Source organism: Rosa chinensis, chromosome 3 (assembly GCF_002994745.2).
Source record: "Rosa chinensis cultivar Old Blush chromosome 3, RchiOBHm-V2, whole genome shotgun sequence".
Lineage (NCBI taxonomy): Eukaryota > Viridiplantae > Streptophyta > Magnoliopsida > Rosales > Rosaceae > Rosa > Rosa chinensis.
Window position 1 is genome coordinate 27,261,759 of NC_037090.1, and position 18,314 is coordinate 27,280,072.

Consider the following 18,314-nt stretch of genomic DNA (forward strand, 5'->3'; position numbering starts at 1 on the left):
AACCCACTTAGAACAAGTTTTCTGCCATGTAATGCAACTCAAATGTTTTACAGTATCAAGGCTCGATAAAGCCTTCACAAAGACTTTGCCTGAACTGATCAATTGATACAACACTACAGTACAATTTATAGACTACCACCACGTAGTGCAAGCACTAAATGAAGGATAGAGCCACCCTCAATGTTGTAGTCTTTTGCAGTTTTGTTTCTCTAAGCTGCTTGCCAGCATAAATCAGCCTGTGGACATTTCAAAATCATTAGATGCTGATCTGTTGAAAATTGGCCAGTAGCATAAACACGTGAAGCTATTAACAAAGACAAGAATAATAATGCAGCAATAGTGCTGATTAATTAATAAGACTTTATTCTAGCAAGTCTTCTGAAGCTATTAAACACAAAATGCAGGTAATATCCCAAAACAGTTGTCAAGGTAATGTGCATATACACCAATTTGGCAATTTCATGGTACCCAAGATTCAAATCATACGGAGCACCTAATAGTCCCAAACAGGAACAGAATCAAAGTCAACCATAACTCGACCAACCTTCAGTGGACAAGATAATCTTGGCCACTGAACAAATCCAAGTTCTATGGAAAACCAAACACTAAATGCAGTCAATGCTGATACAACTTCCAATACTGGTGAAAGACAACCAAACACTAACCATTGCATTACTCACTGCCTCATTTGAAACAAAAGCTCAAAGTATGGAACAGATCAATCATTTTTCTTCCTTTTCAATTCATCGAAATTCCACAGTCCATGAAAAGGAAACCCACTCAAGTTGTTTGAAGAAAGTATAAGTTTAAAGAAATCAAGCATTGGAAGAGTAAATATAGACACGGGTATTGATCCTTCCAAATTGTTGCTACTCAAATCAAGATCTCTTGAAAATTGGCCAGTACCATAATCACGTGAAGCTATTAACTAGGACAAGAATAATAATGCAGCAATCATGCTGCTTAATAAGACTTTATTCTAGCAAGTCTTCTTAAGCTATTAAAATCAAAATGCAGGTGATATCCCAAAACAGTGGTCAAGTTAATGTGCATACACATCGATGATATAAGGCATGAAAATTAACTAAACTAAGAGTTCAATTTAAAAAGATCTAATGCATACTGAAACCAGATAAAAGTACAAAACTAGACATAACTCAAGTTCAAGTTACTTACTACTTTAGATAGATTGAATATAAGAAGAAAGAGAAACAAGTACCTTTGTTGCACTGGAGGAATTCCCTCTTTCTCCTCAACCATTTCCTTGATTCAGTCACTGACGATGGATTAGTAGTACCTAGGTCTGTGTTACAATGTTACAATGGATGCAAAATGGACAACACCAAGTCACCCCACCATATTAAGGTGGACTCCAATTAATGTCAATAGTCTATCAAACATACCAAAAACCAACATGTATTGCGTTATCACAAAATGATAACATTTTTGTAGTAGGGTTGTGTGTAAATAATCTCTTGAGTTTGTCAGAATACACTGCAATTGATATTAGATGAGTAAAAGTTACAGAGTGATAGAACAGAATACTATTATGCCACTTGAAATGAATCTATGATCTATCCTCCGTCTATCCATGCCATCTGAATTAATGCTTGGATACCATCATTCAATAATAGCTAGATGGACTACTTTACTCTTGACACTAGAATAGAAAGGTAAAACCAGAAGTTTCTGATATAAAAGCATGAAGGTAGAGGTACTAGATGCAACTGTCTGTCCGAGAAACTTCGACCAGTGGGAATCCATGACCCTCCCTAAAGGTATTAGTGAAACTGTCTGAGGCGCTCTGATCATTGAGTAGGAACATACATGGAAGTCCCTATTTCAACATAAGAGATGCACCAGTGTCCTCCAACGATTCAAGGGACTCCTCCAGAAGTGCCTGTGCTTCTTCTCTCCTCCTAAACAAGAGAGCCAAACAATGGTCATAAAATATTTGTGACATTAATCCACAAGGCAGTTTAATTGTTAACAGCACAGTCCCAGTCACAGTCCCAGTCGTTTAAAATATTTTATAATCACTTCCCAAACAACAGGAAAACATTCAAATCAATATTGCAACAAAAAAAATTTCAATCTGTCAGTGGCTCCATATCTTGACAGGAAAACTTTCAAGAAAAAAGTTTGTTAAAGAAACATGTGACCTGTTGGCACCAACTCAAATGACACCTTGAGATCAATAAGCAAAGTTCTGAAGTAAGGCAGGTTGAAACAGACTCTGGGGAACAAAAATAAGTCTTTGCAAAGAGGATTTATCACACCACCAGCTACAAGTAAACCTTAAAGCAAACAAGAAACAAATAGGCATATTTGAATACCTCTCAGCCTCGTAAAGGCTAGAAAAACTAGGTTAATAAGTTGGAGATGTGGATAAACATTTCCTAAATATTGCTACTTCTCTTCCCTTTACATTGAATAGTTCCTGCCAAGAATTTTCTATATATGTTACATATTTGTATTCAAATCAGCCTCGTAACACAAGTGAAGATTCCCAACATAGTATCAGTATCCTAGCTTACCAGAGAATAGTCTTATTAGCTTTTGTATTAAAAATACTAATTACCTAATTCCACTAACCCTAAGGAGAAACTGCTATGTAGGTGATTGAATCAAGATGTTCAAATCAGTTCCTACGTATCAAAGGTGGTTTTTAACAAACACTAAACTTGTCCACTGCATGTACAGTAAAGCTTTTGTCTTAATAAAGATTCTTTCTTCTCAAACAAAACAATAAAACAAAGTAAAGAATGAAAGAAAAAGAGAACGATTAAACTAGCCTGGAGGTAGACGTAGAGTTTGGACCAAACACAAATAGAGATATCCTTAAACAGATTTTACTTTATTTTATATATTTTTAATTTTTTTACTTACACCTCGAATTTTGTGAAAATGTATGTTACAAAAATTTATGATCCGAATCCAAAGCGTGACACCTCAACGTAAGCTTTTGAATGAATTTTAGATCCTTAATGTGAGTCCATTGTTAGGCACCTTCAATGATTGTTTCGCTGTTGACCATTGAAAGACGTTGTTTAGCAAGTTGGGGTGATCAAGTTTTTAGAATTTAGTTTGTTGACACCTTTTTATTTTTCTTTAAATAACTAATGAGGGGATATTATGCAATATTGTTAGGCACCTCTTTAAATACTGGAAATTATTCTATGCACCGACGATGCAAGTGACCCAACCCTTATAAAATAATCTCAACCCTTGATATTTATTATCAACTTTATTTTTAATAAACAAAAAGTGTATTTAATGCAATCTAACTATTTATTTGTGTTGGTGCAAGTGCACGGCGGTGGTCTGAATAGTCCCTCCTTTAAATACTGGTCTAGTATTTTGTGATGAATTTACACAAGAAGGTTTGGCCGTCAAATGTCACTTTGGCCTCTGTAATCGAGGTTAAGCTTGATTAAAGATAAGCAAATTATTTTTCTAGAATATGGAGCGTCTCTGTATATCGTGCCTCCGTGATGCGAGCTGGTTTGGCGAGGAGTTGATGCCGCACGAGCACTTGGACTTGGCCAGTCACATATTGACAGTGTTAAATCAGGGGATAATAAAGGTTCGTGTTCTTTCATTTCTTTTGATGCTTGGTCTTGGTTCCAAGTTGGCCTTAATTAGGAGAAGAGCCATCTACTATCTATTCTCTGTTTTTTTTTTTTGGCAATGAGTGACAGCAGAGGAGCAATCTCTACTATCTATAGATATTACTAAGCTTGATGACAACATGCTAATTTCTCCAAAGCTAAGCTCGGTTGCGCAATTCTCAGCACCACTTCCTTCACTATCTACCTCTCTGTGGAGTGAAGTAGCAGAGACACTATAGCACTGACCAGCACCCCAGGTGTCGGAGGAAGAAACAACACGCACGGAGCAACAGTCCCGGTGTCGAAGCAAGAAACAGCACGCAGGGGCAAAATCGACTTTTCATCCATGCCGGCTCGGCTAGAGCCATCACTGTTCATAAGCCGATGAACAGTGCGTTGAGAATTAGTATATAGTAAATAAATGTGAGTCCATTGTTAGGCAGCTTCAATGATCGTTTCGTTGTTGGCCATTGAAAGTCGTTGTTTAGCTAGTTGGGGTGATCAAGTTTTCAGAATTTAGTTTGTTGACAACTTTTTATTTTTCTTTAAATAACTAACGAGGGGATATTATGCAATATTGATTTCTCTGAAGCAGTCTGAGAGGAGTTTCAGTGTTATGTAGATGGGTATTTCTTATTGGTCTAGTATTTTGTGATAAGTTTACAAGGGAAGGTTTGGCCGACAAATGTCACTTTCACCTCTGTAATCGAGGTTAAGCTTGATTAAAGATAAGCAAATTATTTTTCTAGAAAATGGAGCTTGTCTTTATATCGTGCCACGGTGAATCGGTGATGCGAGCTGGTTTGGCTAGGAGTTGATGCCGCACGAGCACTTGGACTTGGCCGGTCACATATTGACAGTGTTAAATCAGGCTAGGGGATAAGAAAGGAAGAGGGATTGACGTGTTCTTTCATTTCTTTTGATGCTTTGTCTTGGTTCTAGGTTGGTGTTACTTAGGAGAAGAGCCATCTACTGTCCATTCTCTCATTTCTTTAATTCTCTTTGTAATACTGATTTGAATCTGACTATCTGAGTAGTTTTTCTCTCCATTTGATTTGAATATACAAATGAATTCATAAGCAGAAGGGCACAAGACTATTGATAACAAGACAGAATCCATGGAGGTAGTCATTGACTTACAATACACAACTGTTCGCTCAAAAATCGTCTCGGCCGCGTGTCACTTGGCCGAGGTCTTCTTTTGCTTACACGTGTCCTTCTAGAGTGGTGACGTGTGCGCGGGCGTGCCAACTCGCGGCCGGTAGGCCAAGCGAGGTTTTGTTATAGATTGTAGATCTTGCGCTGATCTGACTTCTGATCAGTTGATTGTGGGCCGAGGAAGGATCGATCTCGGCCGCGGGGTTCTCTCTGCCTTAAATGCAAGGACTTTAGCACAGATCGGCCTTATCTGACCGCAGTGCTGTGTAACTCGGTGATTGAGGTGAAAGTGAAGTGATGATGATTCTTTTTGTGATTTTGTATTTTGTATAAAGAAAATAACGTAAAGTAAACGACAGAAAATAAAAGTGCAGGTAAAGACAAAGTAAAGTGCAGGAATGTAAAGGTGCAGCAAATAAAGTGCAGGAAGATAAACTGGTTGAATGTAAAGTAAAGTGCAGGAAAGATAAATACCAGTAAAGAAAGCGATAAGATAAACACGTAAAGATTGATAAGTGTTGCTGAAATGTTGAAATGTGTTGAGATAAAATTTGTGTAATCGCGTAGAGCGTTTGGTCGAGGACCTGTAACAATGAATCTTATGATCCTTTTTATAGTGAAGCTAAACCACTGAATGAAGGAAAAGAAACAATCTAAGCCTTTACAGTTAAGACCGCATTGATTACAAATAGTGGAAATTATTCTATGCACCGACGGTGTAAGTGACCCAACTCTTATAAAATAATCTCAACCCTTAATATTTATTATCAACTTTATTTTTAATAAACAAAAAGTGTATTTAATGCAATCTAACCATTCATTTATGTTGGTGCAAGTGCACGGCGGTGCTCTGAATAATCTCTCTACAAATAGAACAATATTCATGTTTGTGATATCGTTATCAATGATTAATTCTATCATGAGCAATCAATCAGGTCTTGTAACTGATGATTGGCAATAACACCTCCTGATGCTCATTCAAGTTAATTGGCCCAAACTTCAGTAACGTTTCTCCTGACAATCAACCTCTTTGATGTGCTGCGGCTAATTAGCCGCGGTCATTCATTATGACTTGTGAGTCATTTGATTTCTTCTGATTTAATAACGGCTCTCTGTACACGTTATCTTTGGTCATAAACTTGAAAATAAACATTTAATGTGCTGCGGCTAATTGAAAATCAACTTTGTAAATCTTTAATGTGCCGCGGCTAATTAAGAATCAACTTTGTAAATCTTTAATGTGTCGGGCCCACCTATCTGCCACGTGAGCCTTGCCAAATATAGGTTCAAACAACAACAAGGCAGATATGTTAACAAATTGTATTAATTAATGGCTTGTTTACTTGGTTTACATGTTGCTGGTGCAGATCATCATCAATATAATACATATCCTTTTCAGTTCAGATCTTATCGATCTCGTTTAGTTTAATTTACGGAGCCTTGCAATTATTATATCACAGTACTCATTACCTAATTCAACAATATACATTAAATTTGGTGCCGAATTATCTGGTCCTCCCAAAAAACTAACAAAGCTTTACACTTGTAGCTTTTAATACACAATCAACGAATCACTCTTTTTCACCTTTTCTAGAACATATTCCTCATCGTCAAAAAAGAACACATTTCTACTTTACTCTTTTTCAATGAAAGTCATTTTTTATCAACAAAAAAGGCCAATACAAATGTATAAAATGACAGAATTACCCACCCTCAGCTCAATACATTCCCTTTTGGAAAAGAAAATGAAAAGGGCAGTTACAGTCAATTTAACAGAATTGATGCCAAAAGCTGTTCTGTTGGTTCAAATCAAACCCCATCAGTACCCCTTGGCGGCTTTTGCATTGACGTTGACCCACGTCTCTTCCAAATTTTGTGTCTATATATATATATAGCTTCCAAATCTAGAAAATTATTCAAGAAGTGATTTTTATATTCTGGGTTTTGCTGGAAACCCAGAAGAGCAACAGCTGCTGCTTCAATTTGGGTACTTGTCTCTTTCAAAATCTCAGCTTTCCCATTGAATTATTCTTCTGTGGGTTCATTCTCTTGGTTCTACTCTGTTTCATGATTCCTGGTTCTTTCTTTGCAGAATTTGACATTTCAGATCTGGTAAGAGGGTCAGTCAATGCTCTCTGATTGCTGCAACTCATTTTACTGAGGTAATGTCCTTTTGTGGGAAGCAGAAAATGTTTGATCAGTGTAGAGCTGATAGAATTTTGGTGTATACATACTTGGAACTGTTGTTGAGATTTTACCACAGCAACGCATTAGAAGTTTTGAAGGTGTTTTCTGAATTGTTTTGATTACAAACGAGTGGTGGTTTTTGTTAATTTTGTGTAATCAGTGGGTTTCCAGGTGGAACTTTTTTCTAGTTCTGTGTGGAGTTTAAACTTGTTTGCTATTTGCTTTCTTTGCTGCTCTTTGTTTAGTAAGGTTTTCCTGCTAATTCTTGTATCATACATACATTCTTTTTTGATGTTGCGGGGGAGTGGGGATTTGAACTTGGGACCTTATCGAACATAATGGATGAGAAATACCACTAGACTTATAGTGACTTAGTAGTATTTCCTGTAAATATTGTTTACTCCAATTGATTTACATATGTTAATTTTCTGCACACATTATCTTAATAGTTTGATGATAGAATTCTAAAGAAAGTTGTTTGATTATAATTTATCTTATCCTTTAAAGAATGGTGGTTGATATGATTATCAAAAAGGAGAAGGTAAAAGGAATGGTGCTTGATATGATTCATTTGCGTAGGTTCTCTTTGACTTATGTTATATGGCTTTGTCATAGACTGAAGTGTTAATTTTTCAGGTGCATATAGAGGGGCTCAGGGTCAAGAAGATGGAGATATAGTTGTGGGTATCTCTCTGAAGAGTTTTTTGAGATAATGTTTTCTATTCTGAAATGGAAATGCTCATGGTCTATGATAGCGGCAATTGCTTCTATTGTGGGATTGGTTTCACTAATGTTGGCTTCAATAGTCCATCTGTTCTTCTTTCCATTAGTTCCTTCTTTCGAGTACTTTAGTCAAACTCAGAACTCTTGTGTCCCATTCAATGCTTCCACTGAAGCAATTACGGATCATTTTAGGGGAAATTTAGAACCTCCTATTGACTTAGAAAATCAATTTCCAGCTGACTTGCACAAGGCAGTTGTTTTTCGTGGAGCACCATGGAAGGCAGAGATTGGCCGGTGGCTTGCTGGTTGTGGCTCAATTTCTAATGAAGTCAACATTGTGGAGGTAATAAGAACAACCTTTTACATGATGTAACATACTTTTTTTTTTTTCTGAATGAGTGAAGTAGATTTCTTATAATGGAGTTAATTCATGTACGGAAGGAATAAAGAAAATTAGAAACATAGAGATGAATACCTTGCAAGTTTGAATCAGGAGGTGGGAAGAGAAGTGGGGGTGAATGGGTGTTTACTCAGTTAATCTGTGAAACCAGATGACACAAAATTTTTATTATTATTCTTCTATTTTTATAAGCCCTTGGAGATATGTCAGGTGAATATCAATTTTTATGGGAAGAGTATTCATGTTAACTAATTGTTCTGTTGGCAGTTAATAGGTGGGAGTGGCTGCAAAAATGACTGCAGTGGTCGAGGTGTTTGTAATCGTGAATTGGGACAATGTCGGTGCTTTCATGGATATAGTGGTCAGTATAGTTTCATCTTCTTTCTTTCGGTGTAATTAAATTAATACAAAACTTCAAATAATTAGGAGCAATCAGAAGTGGGTATGATGCCCAATTAGTCATCTCTGGAAACAAACCGAGTTTATACCATAATGGTATTAGTTTCTGCTATGTACTTTTATAAACAGCCAACTAATATGTCAGCTACTTGCCAATCTTTCTAGCTTCTCCTTGGTTATATTTTGTAACCATACTACCACAGCAGGTAGCAGGCATAGTGAGAAACTTGGTTTGCATTATAATATGACGAGTACAGCAGTAGCAAGCAGTCGTATGTTGAGCACATGGTTTGCATGGTTTAGTATCTATTAGGAAAGTTTGATAGCTTTCTTTTTCTTTTTTGTCGTGAAATTTTCTGATACCTTTACTTAAGTTGTTTTTAATTTTTTAATTGTTACTTTTGCCCCCTCTACTGAGTGTTTAAAAGTATAGCTTTATATTCTAGAAAGTAATTAGGTGTCATAGGCTCATAGCCATTCATGTTGTTTGGCTGGAGTTATTGGGTCATATTGCATCACAATGAAAGAAACCTTTTGTCATTGCATCACTTTCGTAGAGTTACTACATGCTCTAAAGGGTATGGCTTCTTCTATTTGTTTCTAAACATGTCTGTTCTTTTACTGCAGAAAACCAAATAAAGTAGCTGTTGTCTGATGAAACATATTCTCTAAATACAAAATGTGTTAATTTTACAGGGGAAGGATGCTCTGAGACACTGCAGCTAGAATGCAACTACCCTGGATCACCGGAGCAACCATATGGGAGATGGGTCGTCTCAATTTGCTCGGCTCATTGTGACACAAAAAGAGCAATGTGCTTCTGTGGGGAAGGCACAAAATACCCAAATCGACCTGTGGCAGAGGCATGTGGCTTTCAAGTGAAGTAAGTTCATCAGATACTAAATAGGGTTTCATCAACAATAAATAAATTATTAAAGTACTCCGCAAACCTCTAACATCTGTTTTAGGCCACCCTCTGAACCTGGCGCACCTAAGCTGACTGACTGGGCAAAAGATGACCTGGATAATGTTCTTACAACAAATAGTAGCAAACCCGGATGGTGCAATGTCGATCCTGCTGAAGCATATGCTCTCAAGGTTCAATTCAAACAGGAATGTGATTGCAAATATGATTGTCTCTCAGGGCAGTTCTGTGAAGTGCCTGTGCAATGTACTTGCATTAATCAGTGCTCCGGACACGGATATTGCCATGGTGGATTTTGTCGGGTAATAGAGTTGGTCCTTTTTCATGAATGTTTCCTTGGTTTACGTTTTAAGGAGGAAAATTCTTGTCATCATGTTATCACTTATTCATAGCTGTTGAGGTTCAGCCATTTCAGGAGAAAGATGCCATCAACATACTAAATCATAAGAATTCTAAGCTTCTAATAAACAGAATTCCAAAACATCTTCAGGGAGTGATTCTAAGCATAGGAAAAGTTGATTCAGTTGTTGAGAGGCGTAGGAAGATGTGACTGGAATGTAGAAAACAAGCACTAAGACAAAGCATAAACTAATTATATTTATTTTGGTATATCAAAATTTTATTGGAGATTTAAGAAAATGGCTTGGCTAATAATTTTACATAAACCATCTCTTTTCCATAGTGAAAATCCTGAATAAACTTATATCCTTTAGTGCATCGATTCATTCTTTTGCCTGAAATCCTTTTAGATAGATTACAAATATAGTTCACGATCAACCAGGTACTGTCATAATACTTTTAGTGTTATGCTAGTTTTCTTGTTTGATATGTTAGTTCCTGTTTTATATAATGTACCTTTATTGAAACATATATCAGTCTGTTTGTCTTTCTATCCAAGATTTATTTGGTAGAAAAATTTAGTTTCTTTGTCAATATCTACTGCCTGAAATGACTTTTATTTCCAGTGTAACAATGGCTGGTATGGAATAGATTGCAGTATTCCATCTGTGGCGTCTTCTGTTCGAGAGTGGCCTCAGTGGCTTCGGCCTGCTCAGGTTGACATTCCCGATAGTTCACAGCTGACAGGGAAAGTTGTCAACCTCAATGCTACGGTTAAAAAAAAGAGGCCCCTTATCTATGTCTATGATTTACCCCCAGATTTCAACAGCCTACTTCTTGAGGTCAGGATTAGCTTCAGTTGGGATTATGTGACTAATTCTAAGAAAAAGTTTCTTATTTTCTCACTTTATTGTTCTAGGGGCGTCACTTTAAGTTCGAGTGTGTAAACAGAATCTATAATGACCTAAATTCCACCGTGTGGACAGATATGCTCTATGGTGCCCAGGTATTATTTGAATTCAAACTTATAGTTAACATCTGACAAAAGAAAATCTGGTAGTCATCTTGTTAAACTGGAAGATGCTTAGGATTATTTATCGAGCTTGTTGCTTCTTTGCAGATGGCACTTTATGAAAGTATGTTAGCTAGTCCATATCGTACATTAAATGGTGAAGAAGCAGATTTCTTCTTTGTTCCTGTTCTTGATTCATGCATTATAACTCGGGCTGATGATGCTCCTCACTTGAGTATGCAGGTATGCTTAGTGACTTTTAAAATATTTGAGATATTGCAGTTTTACATTTGTTTTTCAATTCATTGCCCTTTCCAATGGGCTTTGTTGAATTATGTATTCGGTGTTTGAAACTCATAGGAACATAAGGGATTGAGGAGCTCTCTCACTCTGGAATATTATAGGAAGGCTTATGATCACATTGTTGAACAGTACCCATTCTGGAACCGCTCATCTGGAAGAGACCATATTTGGGTAATGTGAATGAGAGAATCACTTAGAGTGTCAAAAATTGAACAAAATAAGAGTTTCTTGTCTTTTCCTGGTTAGATTGCTTTGTAAAGTATATCTGCTAATGATGTCCGCCTCTATATCTGAAGGCAGTTTTTTTCATGGGATGAAGGTGCTTGCTATGCTCCAAAGGAGATATGGAACAGCATGATGTTGGTTCACTGGGGTAACACAAACTCGAAACATAAGCACTCAACAACAGCCTATTGGGCTGACAACTGGAATGACATTTCTTCTAATAAGAGGGGCAACCATCCCTGCTTTGACCCTGATAAAGATCTTGTGCTTCCTGCATGGAAAAGCCCCGATGTCAACTCTTTGAGCTCAAAACTTTGGGCCAGGTAGATATCCGATCGAGAGCATTCAATAATAACTTTTTTGTTCTGTTTTGTAATGCTGTTTCTTTAATCGATATGCCCTAATCCACAGAACAAAATGGAACTGTTCATTACTTTCTTTTCAGGCCCCATGAGATGCGGAAAACCCTGTTCTACTTCAATGGAAATCTGGGACCAGCTTACCCAAAGGGAAGGCCTGAAACTTCGTAAGTTAACTAAAGAGTATGAAATCCTGTTTGTGGTGGGTTACTTATTATTATTGTTATTTTTTTATTTTTTATTATTATTATTATTATTATTTTTTTTTTGTGTGTGTGTGGCAAGAATGTACCATGTATCTTCCATTCCTTCCCGTTTTCTGTAATAGAAATCTGTGGCAGTATTAGAAATTCAGTTTCCTGGGCAGCTACTGATACAGATTTATGTATTGCACAATCTACATATAATCAGACTAACTGATTTCTTTATTTATGTAGCTATAGCATGGGTATTAGACAAAAATTAGCAGAAGAATTTGGGTCAAGCGCTAACAAGGAAGGGAAACTTGGAAAACAACATGCAGAAGATGTGATTGTTACTCCACTACGGTCTGAAAATTATCATGAGGATTTAGCCAGTTCCACTTTCTGCGGGGTATTTCCTGGAGATGGTTGGAGTGGTCGTATGGAAGACAGTATTTTGCAAGGATGCATTCCTGTTGTCATTCAGGTACTGTGATTCATATCTTCTTTCTTCACTATCTTATCAGAGTCTTGAAACATTTGTCATTAATCGCAAGATGCTTGCCAATCAGTCACTGTTGACATCTTGTAATGAGATTGCATATGCAATTTTATTCTTTAAATTCTCATAGTTATAAAGGTAGTTGAGCTTTCCTCAGTCCATTTCATTTAACTGGGATGCTTCCAAACCATCGAATTACTATAAATTCTATTCATGTTTTCTCTACTGTTTCCTCATGTCTAGGATGGGATTTTCTTGCCATATGAAAATGTTCTCAACTATGAGAGTTTTGCTGTTCGGATACGTGAAGATGAAATTCCAAACCTTATAAATATTCTTCGGGTAATTACTGTTTTTTTTTTTTAACTGGTATGTAGAAGCTTTTGATTGGAAGTTGCTAGCATTTTAGTTGACTGAATTTTGGAATTGTAATTCCTGTAGGCATTTAATGAGACTGAAATAAAGTTCAGGCTAGCAAATGTGCAGAAAATCTGGCAGAGGTTTTTGTATCGTGATTCTATTTTGCTCGAAGCAGAGAGGCAAAAAACTGGTTTTGGCCATATGGATGATTGGGCAGTTCAGTTCTCACAATTAATTGAAGATGATGTCTTTCAAACATTTGTACAGGTAAATATCTTCCTGTTACAGATGTTTCATCTTCAATTTTATTTCCATTTCACAATTCATCTTTTGTTAAGCAGTGCTGGATTGGTTGAAAATTATTGCATGTCTTCATGTATTGCTCAACAGAATTTTTTTTTTCATTACAAATACTACAATGCTAGCATTGTTGCAAGGTTGAATTTATATAGAAGGTGGCATGAATTGGTTTCCATCTTTTGGTTGAAAAATACACAAGTACATGTTTTTGCTCATGGAAAAAAGAAGAAGAAGATATTCTGGCAATAAGCTTAGCAAGCCTTATTCTTTCTTTTAACCAGGAAAGTCTAATTTAAAAGTTGGACATAAATTTTAAAATATGATGTCTTTGCCTGCTGCAAAGGTTAAATTATGTGACCATGATCGACATTGACTCATTGAGCATATGGAAGTTCAGGGAAAATTCAAAATTTAAGCAGAAGTTTAGCATTATGTGATCATAATAAGAATTGAACTATGTGACCATAAGATGTAAATCTGCTTATCACTTACTTGTTTTCATTCACCTTAATCAGGTTTTGCATTACAAGTTACATAATGACCCTTGGAGGCAACATGTTCATGTAAAAAAGGAGTTCGGGTTACCTCGAGAGTGTTTGATCAACAGGAACTGAACAAATGTGTTTTACTGCTAAACCAAGTTGAAAGATATAGCTGCATCATAAGGGCCACCAGGTAACAGAAAGCAAAGCTAATGAACAGTTGTGTTGAAACGAGAACCTCAACAGTCAGATAGGATTTGAAGGCCAGATATATGAAAGTATACTACACCTCTGCCAATTTTGTAAACCAAAGCTTTGAACTTTAGGCGTGGAGTATTTGTTCAAATGAAATGATGACCTCAGTTTTTCTTTTTATTAATTGTTCTTATTTACTGTTAACAGTGAGTGTGACTTAACTAGCCGACTTCGAACTTTATTCCCCACTCTCTCTTACCACTTGAGCAACCCAAGGGCGACTAGTTGACTAGTTAACCATCTTATCAGCAGAGCGCTAGAGACAAAGATATATACTGTACATACTATCTATATACTGTACATACTATCTTATTATTTGTGGTTGGTGTTGTCCTAGGAACGTTATAGTACAAGATATTTACCCATTTGTGCCATGACACCATGGGTATCTTTTTTGAAGGTTGTGGGATTAGGGGAGTGGTAGCGTTAGCTTCTGGACTATACCTACTAAAAGGGGACCAGAAAATAGGAGTAGTCCCAGAAGAAGAATCTATCTCCGCTGGTGCTTTCTTTAGTGAGCAACTCTACTAATTGAAGCACATTTTACATATCATGTTCCCCATGAAACTTGCATCAAAGCGCTTATTGCAAAAGGTTTCCTAAAGTACCGTTAGTTCTTCATTAATTTGCAAAGGTTTTGTGTTGAGTCGGAAAAATATGGAACGCATAATGGATCATTTGGCGCATGAGAGGAGCAAGGCACAATTCAGTGTCGAGGAGATGAAGATCATCTGGGCTGGTTCTCTCCATGCCTTCCAAGTCTCTGATCGGATCGCTCGACTTGTGGCCAGCGATCCAGGCTTTAGAAAGGACAACAGAGCTGTGCTAAGCAGGAAGGAGTTGTTTAAAAGTGCTCTGAGAAAAGCAGCTTATGTGTGGAAAAGGATCAATGAGCTTGCACTTTCTGAAGAAGAGGCATCATGGTTGAGGTTCTATGTTGATGAATTAGCATATGCTTATATTCATTGGGGAATGTTTGTGCCTGCTATTAAAGGGTCTGCTACTGAGGAGCAGCAACAAAAGTGGTTACCTTTGGCAAACAACATGCAGATAATCGGTACTTATGCACAAACTGAACTTGGTCATGGCTCCAATGTTAGAGGCCTTGAGACAACCGCGACTTTTGACCAGGAGACAGATGAGTTCATCATCCATAGTCCTACACTGACCTCAAGCAAATGGTGGCCTGGTGGACTGGGAAAGGTTGCTACACATGCTGTTGTTTATGCTCGGCTTATTACGGATGGCCAAGATTATGGAGTTCATGGTTTCCTTGTCCAAATTCGGAGCTTGGATGATCACTTTCCTCTTCCAGGTGTTACAGTTGGTGATATTGGGATGAAATTTGGAAGTGGAGCATTCAATTCCATTGACAATGGTTTCCTTAGATTCAATCATGTGCGCATTCCAAGGAATCAAATGTTGATGAAGGTCTCAAGGGTCACAAGACAAGGAAAGTATGTAGAATCCAACGTTCCGAAGCAGCTGCTTTATGGAGCTATGGTTTATGTCAGACAAATCATTGTAGCTGATGCTTCCATTGCTTTGTCAAGAGCAGTATGTATTGCTACCAGGTACAGTGCTGTTCGTCGACAATTTGGTCCTCCACATGAGGATGAAAATGGTAAAGGTGTTGAGACACAGGTAATTGATTACAAGACTCAGCAAAGTAGACTCTTCCCTTTACTGGCTTCTGCCTATGCTTTCAGATTTGTTGGCGAGTGGTTGAAATGGCTATACACAGATTTGATCCAAAAGTTGGAAGCAAACGATTTCTCTACACTGCCCGAGGCGCATGCCTGCACTGCTGGTTTAAAGTCCTTGACTACTTCCGCTGCTGCTGATGGCATCAAAGAATGTTGGAAGCTATGTGGTGGCCATGGTTACTTGTCTAGCAGCGGACTTCCTGAGTTATATGCTGCTTTTGTCCCTGCTTGTACTTATGAAGGAGATAACATTGTACTGCTTCTACAGGTTTCAAGGTTTCTCATGAAGACCATTTCTCAGTTGCAGACTGGGAAGAAGCCTATTGGAACAACAGCTTATATGGCGCATGTGGAGCATTTGATCCAATGTCGCTGTACGGTTCAAAAAGCTGAGGATTGGTTGAACCCAAGTGTAATACTTGAGGCATTTGAAGCAAGGGCTATAAGATTGTCGGTTGCTTGTGCCGAAAATCTCACCAAGTTTGCCACTCCATTACAAGGCTTTTCAGAACTCTCACCTGATTTAGTTGAAGCTGCAGTTGCTCATTGCCAACTAATTGTGGTTTCCAAGTTCATTGAAAAACTGCAGCAAAACATTGAAGGAAATGGAGTGAAACAACAATTGGAGACCCTCTGCAACATTTACTGTTTGAATCTTATTCACAAACATCTGGGTGATTTTCTGTCCACTGGAAGCATCAGTCCCAAGCAAGCTTCACTTGCCAGTGATCAACTCAGGAGTCGGTATTCCAAGCTTCGTTCCAATGTTATTGCCCTTGTTGATGCATTTAATTACACAGATCATTTCCTTGGCTCAGTTCTTGGGCGCTATGACGGTAATGTGTATCCAAAGCTCTATGAGGAAGCATGGAAAGATCCGCTCAATGACTCTATTGTACCTGATGGGTATCATGAATACATCCAGCCTTTGCTGAAGCAACAGCTCCAAAATGCAAGGCTTTGAAGGTATCAATATCATACTACAATAATTCAGACTAAAATAAAATAAAATGTCATCCTACAATAAATGGTTTCTTTGAATTTTGATGATTTATATGAGCCTATGAGCCTATCCTTGTAATATGAGTAAAAAGTTTGGTCGATCATTGTGTCTCATTCTAAATAAGTGCGGTTAATGTGAGTCATGATTCGTACTTTTCTATTGTATATTCTGTAATTTTTTTTTTTAGAAGAATAGATAATTTAACTACTTATCTATAACCAAATCACCATACATCATTTTTTTTCTTGGACCAAGTACATATGAACCAAGGTACTGAACAAACTGACTAGAACCCTTCATTGTAAATAGGTTTAGCTTGCTTATTCAAAGGAAACAAACGAGCCTACTAGATGACTAAAGCCCTGATTTGAGCGTTTTTAATTTGCCTATCGCGTAACAATCAACACGGTCATCAAAGATGGGAAGTATTAATGTCACGGTTTATCGTACCTTCGGGATTACAAACTTTCTAAGAATCCTATGGTTCTAGATCACCCAAAATCACTTGTGCAAACAAGTAAAAATAGAAAAATGGTTAAACAAGGCATCGAGCCTCATTTAAGCTCGACTTTGCATCACACAAAGTCACATAGACAGCCTTGCACCAAACAAGGCTTAGATAGGGCCATGAAACACAATGCTCATGCCCACATGGAATTACAAATAAATGGTAGTGGGAATGTCACGATATTTTTGAATTTTTCAAAATTGATAAATAAGCTAACTAACTACGACATAAAAATAAGATAGATCGAATGATGGAATGCATTGCATCAAAGGTCACCATAGAATTCAAGGTCTTCTACACAAATCCAAAATCATACGGAATGACGATGATTAAGTCAAAAGATGCTTCAAATTTTTTGTAGTATTTCCATTTAGCATTAAGAGGTTGAAAAAAGCTAAATTAATTGTCATAAAATAGTAGCCAAACCTCTAAGCAAAAAGAAGAAGAAGAAGTTCTGCTATTATTCAGGATGTTCTCTACGAGGATATTTGTCATTCTTCTTATGTAGCTCGGGGCTCAGGTTTTATGTCATTCCCGATGCAAAATTATAATATAATAAATAGAACCAGGTATGAGGCTGAGTCTCCCACCTAAGCTGGGTTCCAAACCCCTTTCAAAAAATAAAAAATAAAAATAAAAAAAAGAGGAAAGAATTCTTAGGTTTTGGCTATCTTATACTAGTCTCAAACCATATGCCTTGTTAGGGCCATAAGTTCTCAAAATTAAATACTTTACGTTTCGACAATCAATTGGAGGCTTGGGTAAGGAATGATCATGTACCTGGAGGATCATGTACCCGGAGGTTCATATACCCGCTGGCTCATCGGAGGGTTGGGTGACGTTGACTCCTCGGGGTCTTGGGTGAGGGGTGTCCTACATGTACCTATGTACCCGGTGACTCGTGGTACCCGTAAATGACCCTTGGTATTCGTACATGCCTCTTGCTCAAGGTCAGAGGTGTCTTGCGCTTACATGATTGGTGGTTCCCGTAATGACCCTTGCTCAAGGTCGGAGGTTCTTGCCCAAACCTAGGGGCCCTCCTTCTAGCGCCAATGTTTCTGTGTGAGAATACGGAACAGGAACTAAGTATGGATCATGATGGGGGGAGAGAGAGAGAGAGAGAGAGAGAGAGAGAGAGAGAGAGAGAGAGAGAGAGAGAGAGAGAGAGAGAGAGAGAGAGAGAGAGAGAGAGAGAGAGAGAGAGACAAGCATGTATAGTGGTTCACCTAGCCTCAAGGTCCACTTAGAGAGAGAGACAAGCATGTATAGTGGTTCACCTAGCCTCAAGGTCCACTTAGAGATTCCACTAGTAGTGAGGCCAAGTAGCCTTTGGTAGTGATACAAGTTGGGGATCATGGATCCCATCCTCCTCTAA

The 18,314-nt window shown here is 37.7% G+C and overlaps 2 protein-coding genes across 2 annotated transcripts; both read left to right on the forward strand.

The window, feature by feature from the left end:
* Positions 1 to 6,630: 6,630 nt before the first annotated feature.
* Positions 6,631 to 13,842, forward strand: LOC112192297. Its single transcript, XM_024331955.2, has 16 exons — positions 6,631 to 6,756; positions 6,862 to 6,931; positions 7,593 to 8,022; positions 8,347 to 8,440; positions 9,175 to 9,361; positions 9,447 to 9,705; positions 10,369 to 10,584; positions 10,662 to 10,748; positions 10,863 to 10,997; positions 11,115 to 11,228; positions 11,358 to 11,605; positions 11,728 to 11,808; positions 12,079 to 12,310; positions 12,569 to 12,667; positions 12,767 to 12,952; positions 13,501 to 13,842. Exons 3-16 carry the CDS (start codon positions 7,669 to 7,671, stop codon positions 13,597 to 13,599), a joined length of 2,391 nt encoding a protein of 796 aa, XP_024187723.1. The 5' UTR covers positions 6,631 to 6,756; positions 6,862 to 6,931; positions 7,593 to 7,668; the 3' UTR covers positions 13,600 to 13,842.
* Positions 13,843 to 14,044: 202 nt separating this feature from the next.
* LOC112192298 (peroxisomal acyl-coenzyme A oxidase 1) lies at positions 14,045 to 16,534 on the forward strand. The gene has a single exon (XM_024331956.2). The coding sequence runs from the start codon at positions 14,380 to 14,382 to the stop codon at positions 16,390 to 16,392; it is 2,013 nt and encodes a 670-aa protein (XP_024187724.1). The 5' UTR covers positions 14,045 to 14,379; the 3' UTR covers positions 16,393 to 16,534.
* The last annotated feature ends 1,780 nt before the right edge of the window (positions 16,535 to 18,314 follow it).

Excerpts from the sequence above, each read along its gene's own strand:
- LOC112192297 (XM_024331955.2), top strand. The coding sequence starts at position 7,669 with ATGTTTTCTATTCTGAAATGGAAATGCTCATGGTCTATGATAGCGGCA. Across the intron at positions 8,441-9,174 it reads GTGCTTTCATGGATATAGTG|GGGAAGGATGCTCTGAGACA; the intron begins GTCAGTATAGTT and ends TTAATTTTACAG. Across the intron at positions 9,706-10,368 it reads GCCATGGTGGATTTTGTCGG|TGTAACAATGGCTGGTATGG; the intron begins GTAATAGAGTTG and ends TTTTATTTCCAG.
- LOC112192298 (XM_024331956.2), top strand. The coding sequence starts at position 14,380 with ATGGAACGCATAATGGATCATTTGGCGCATGAGAGGAGCAAGGCACAA.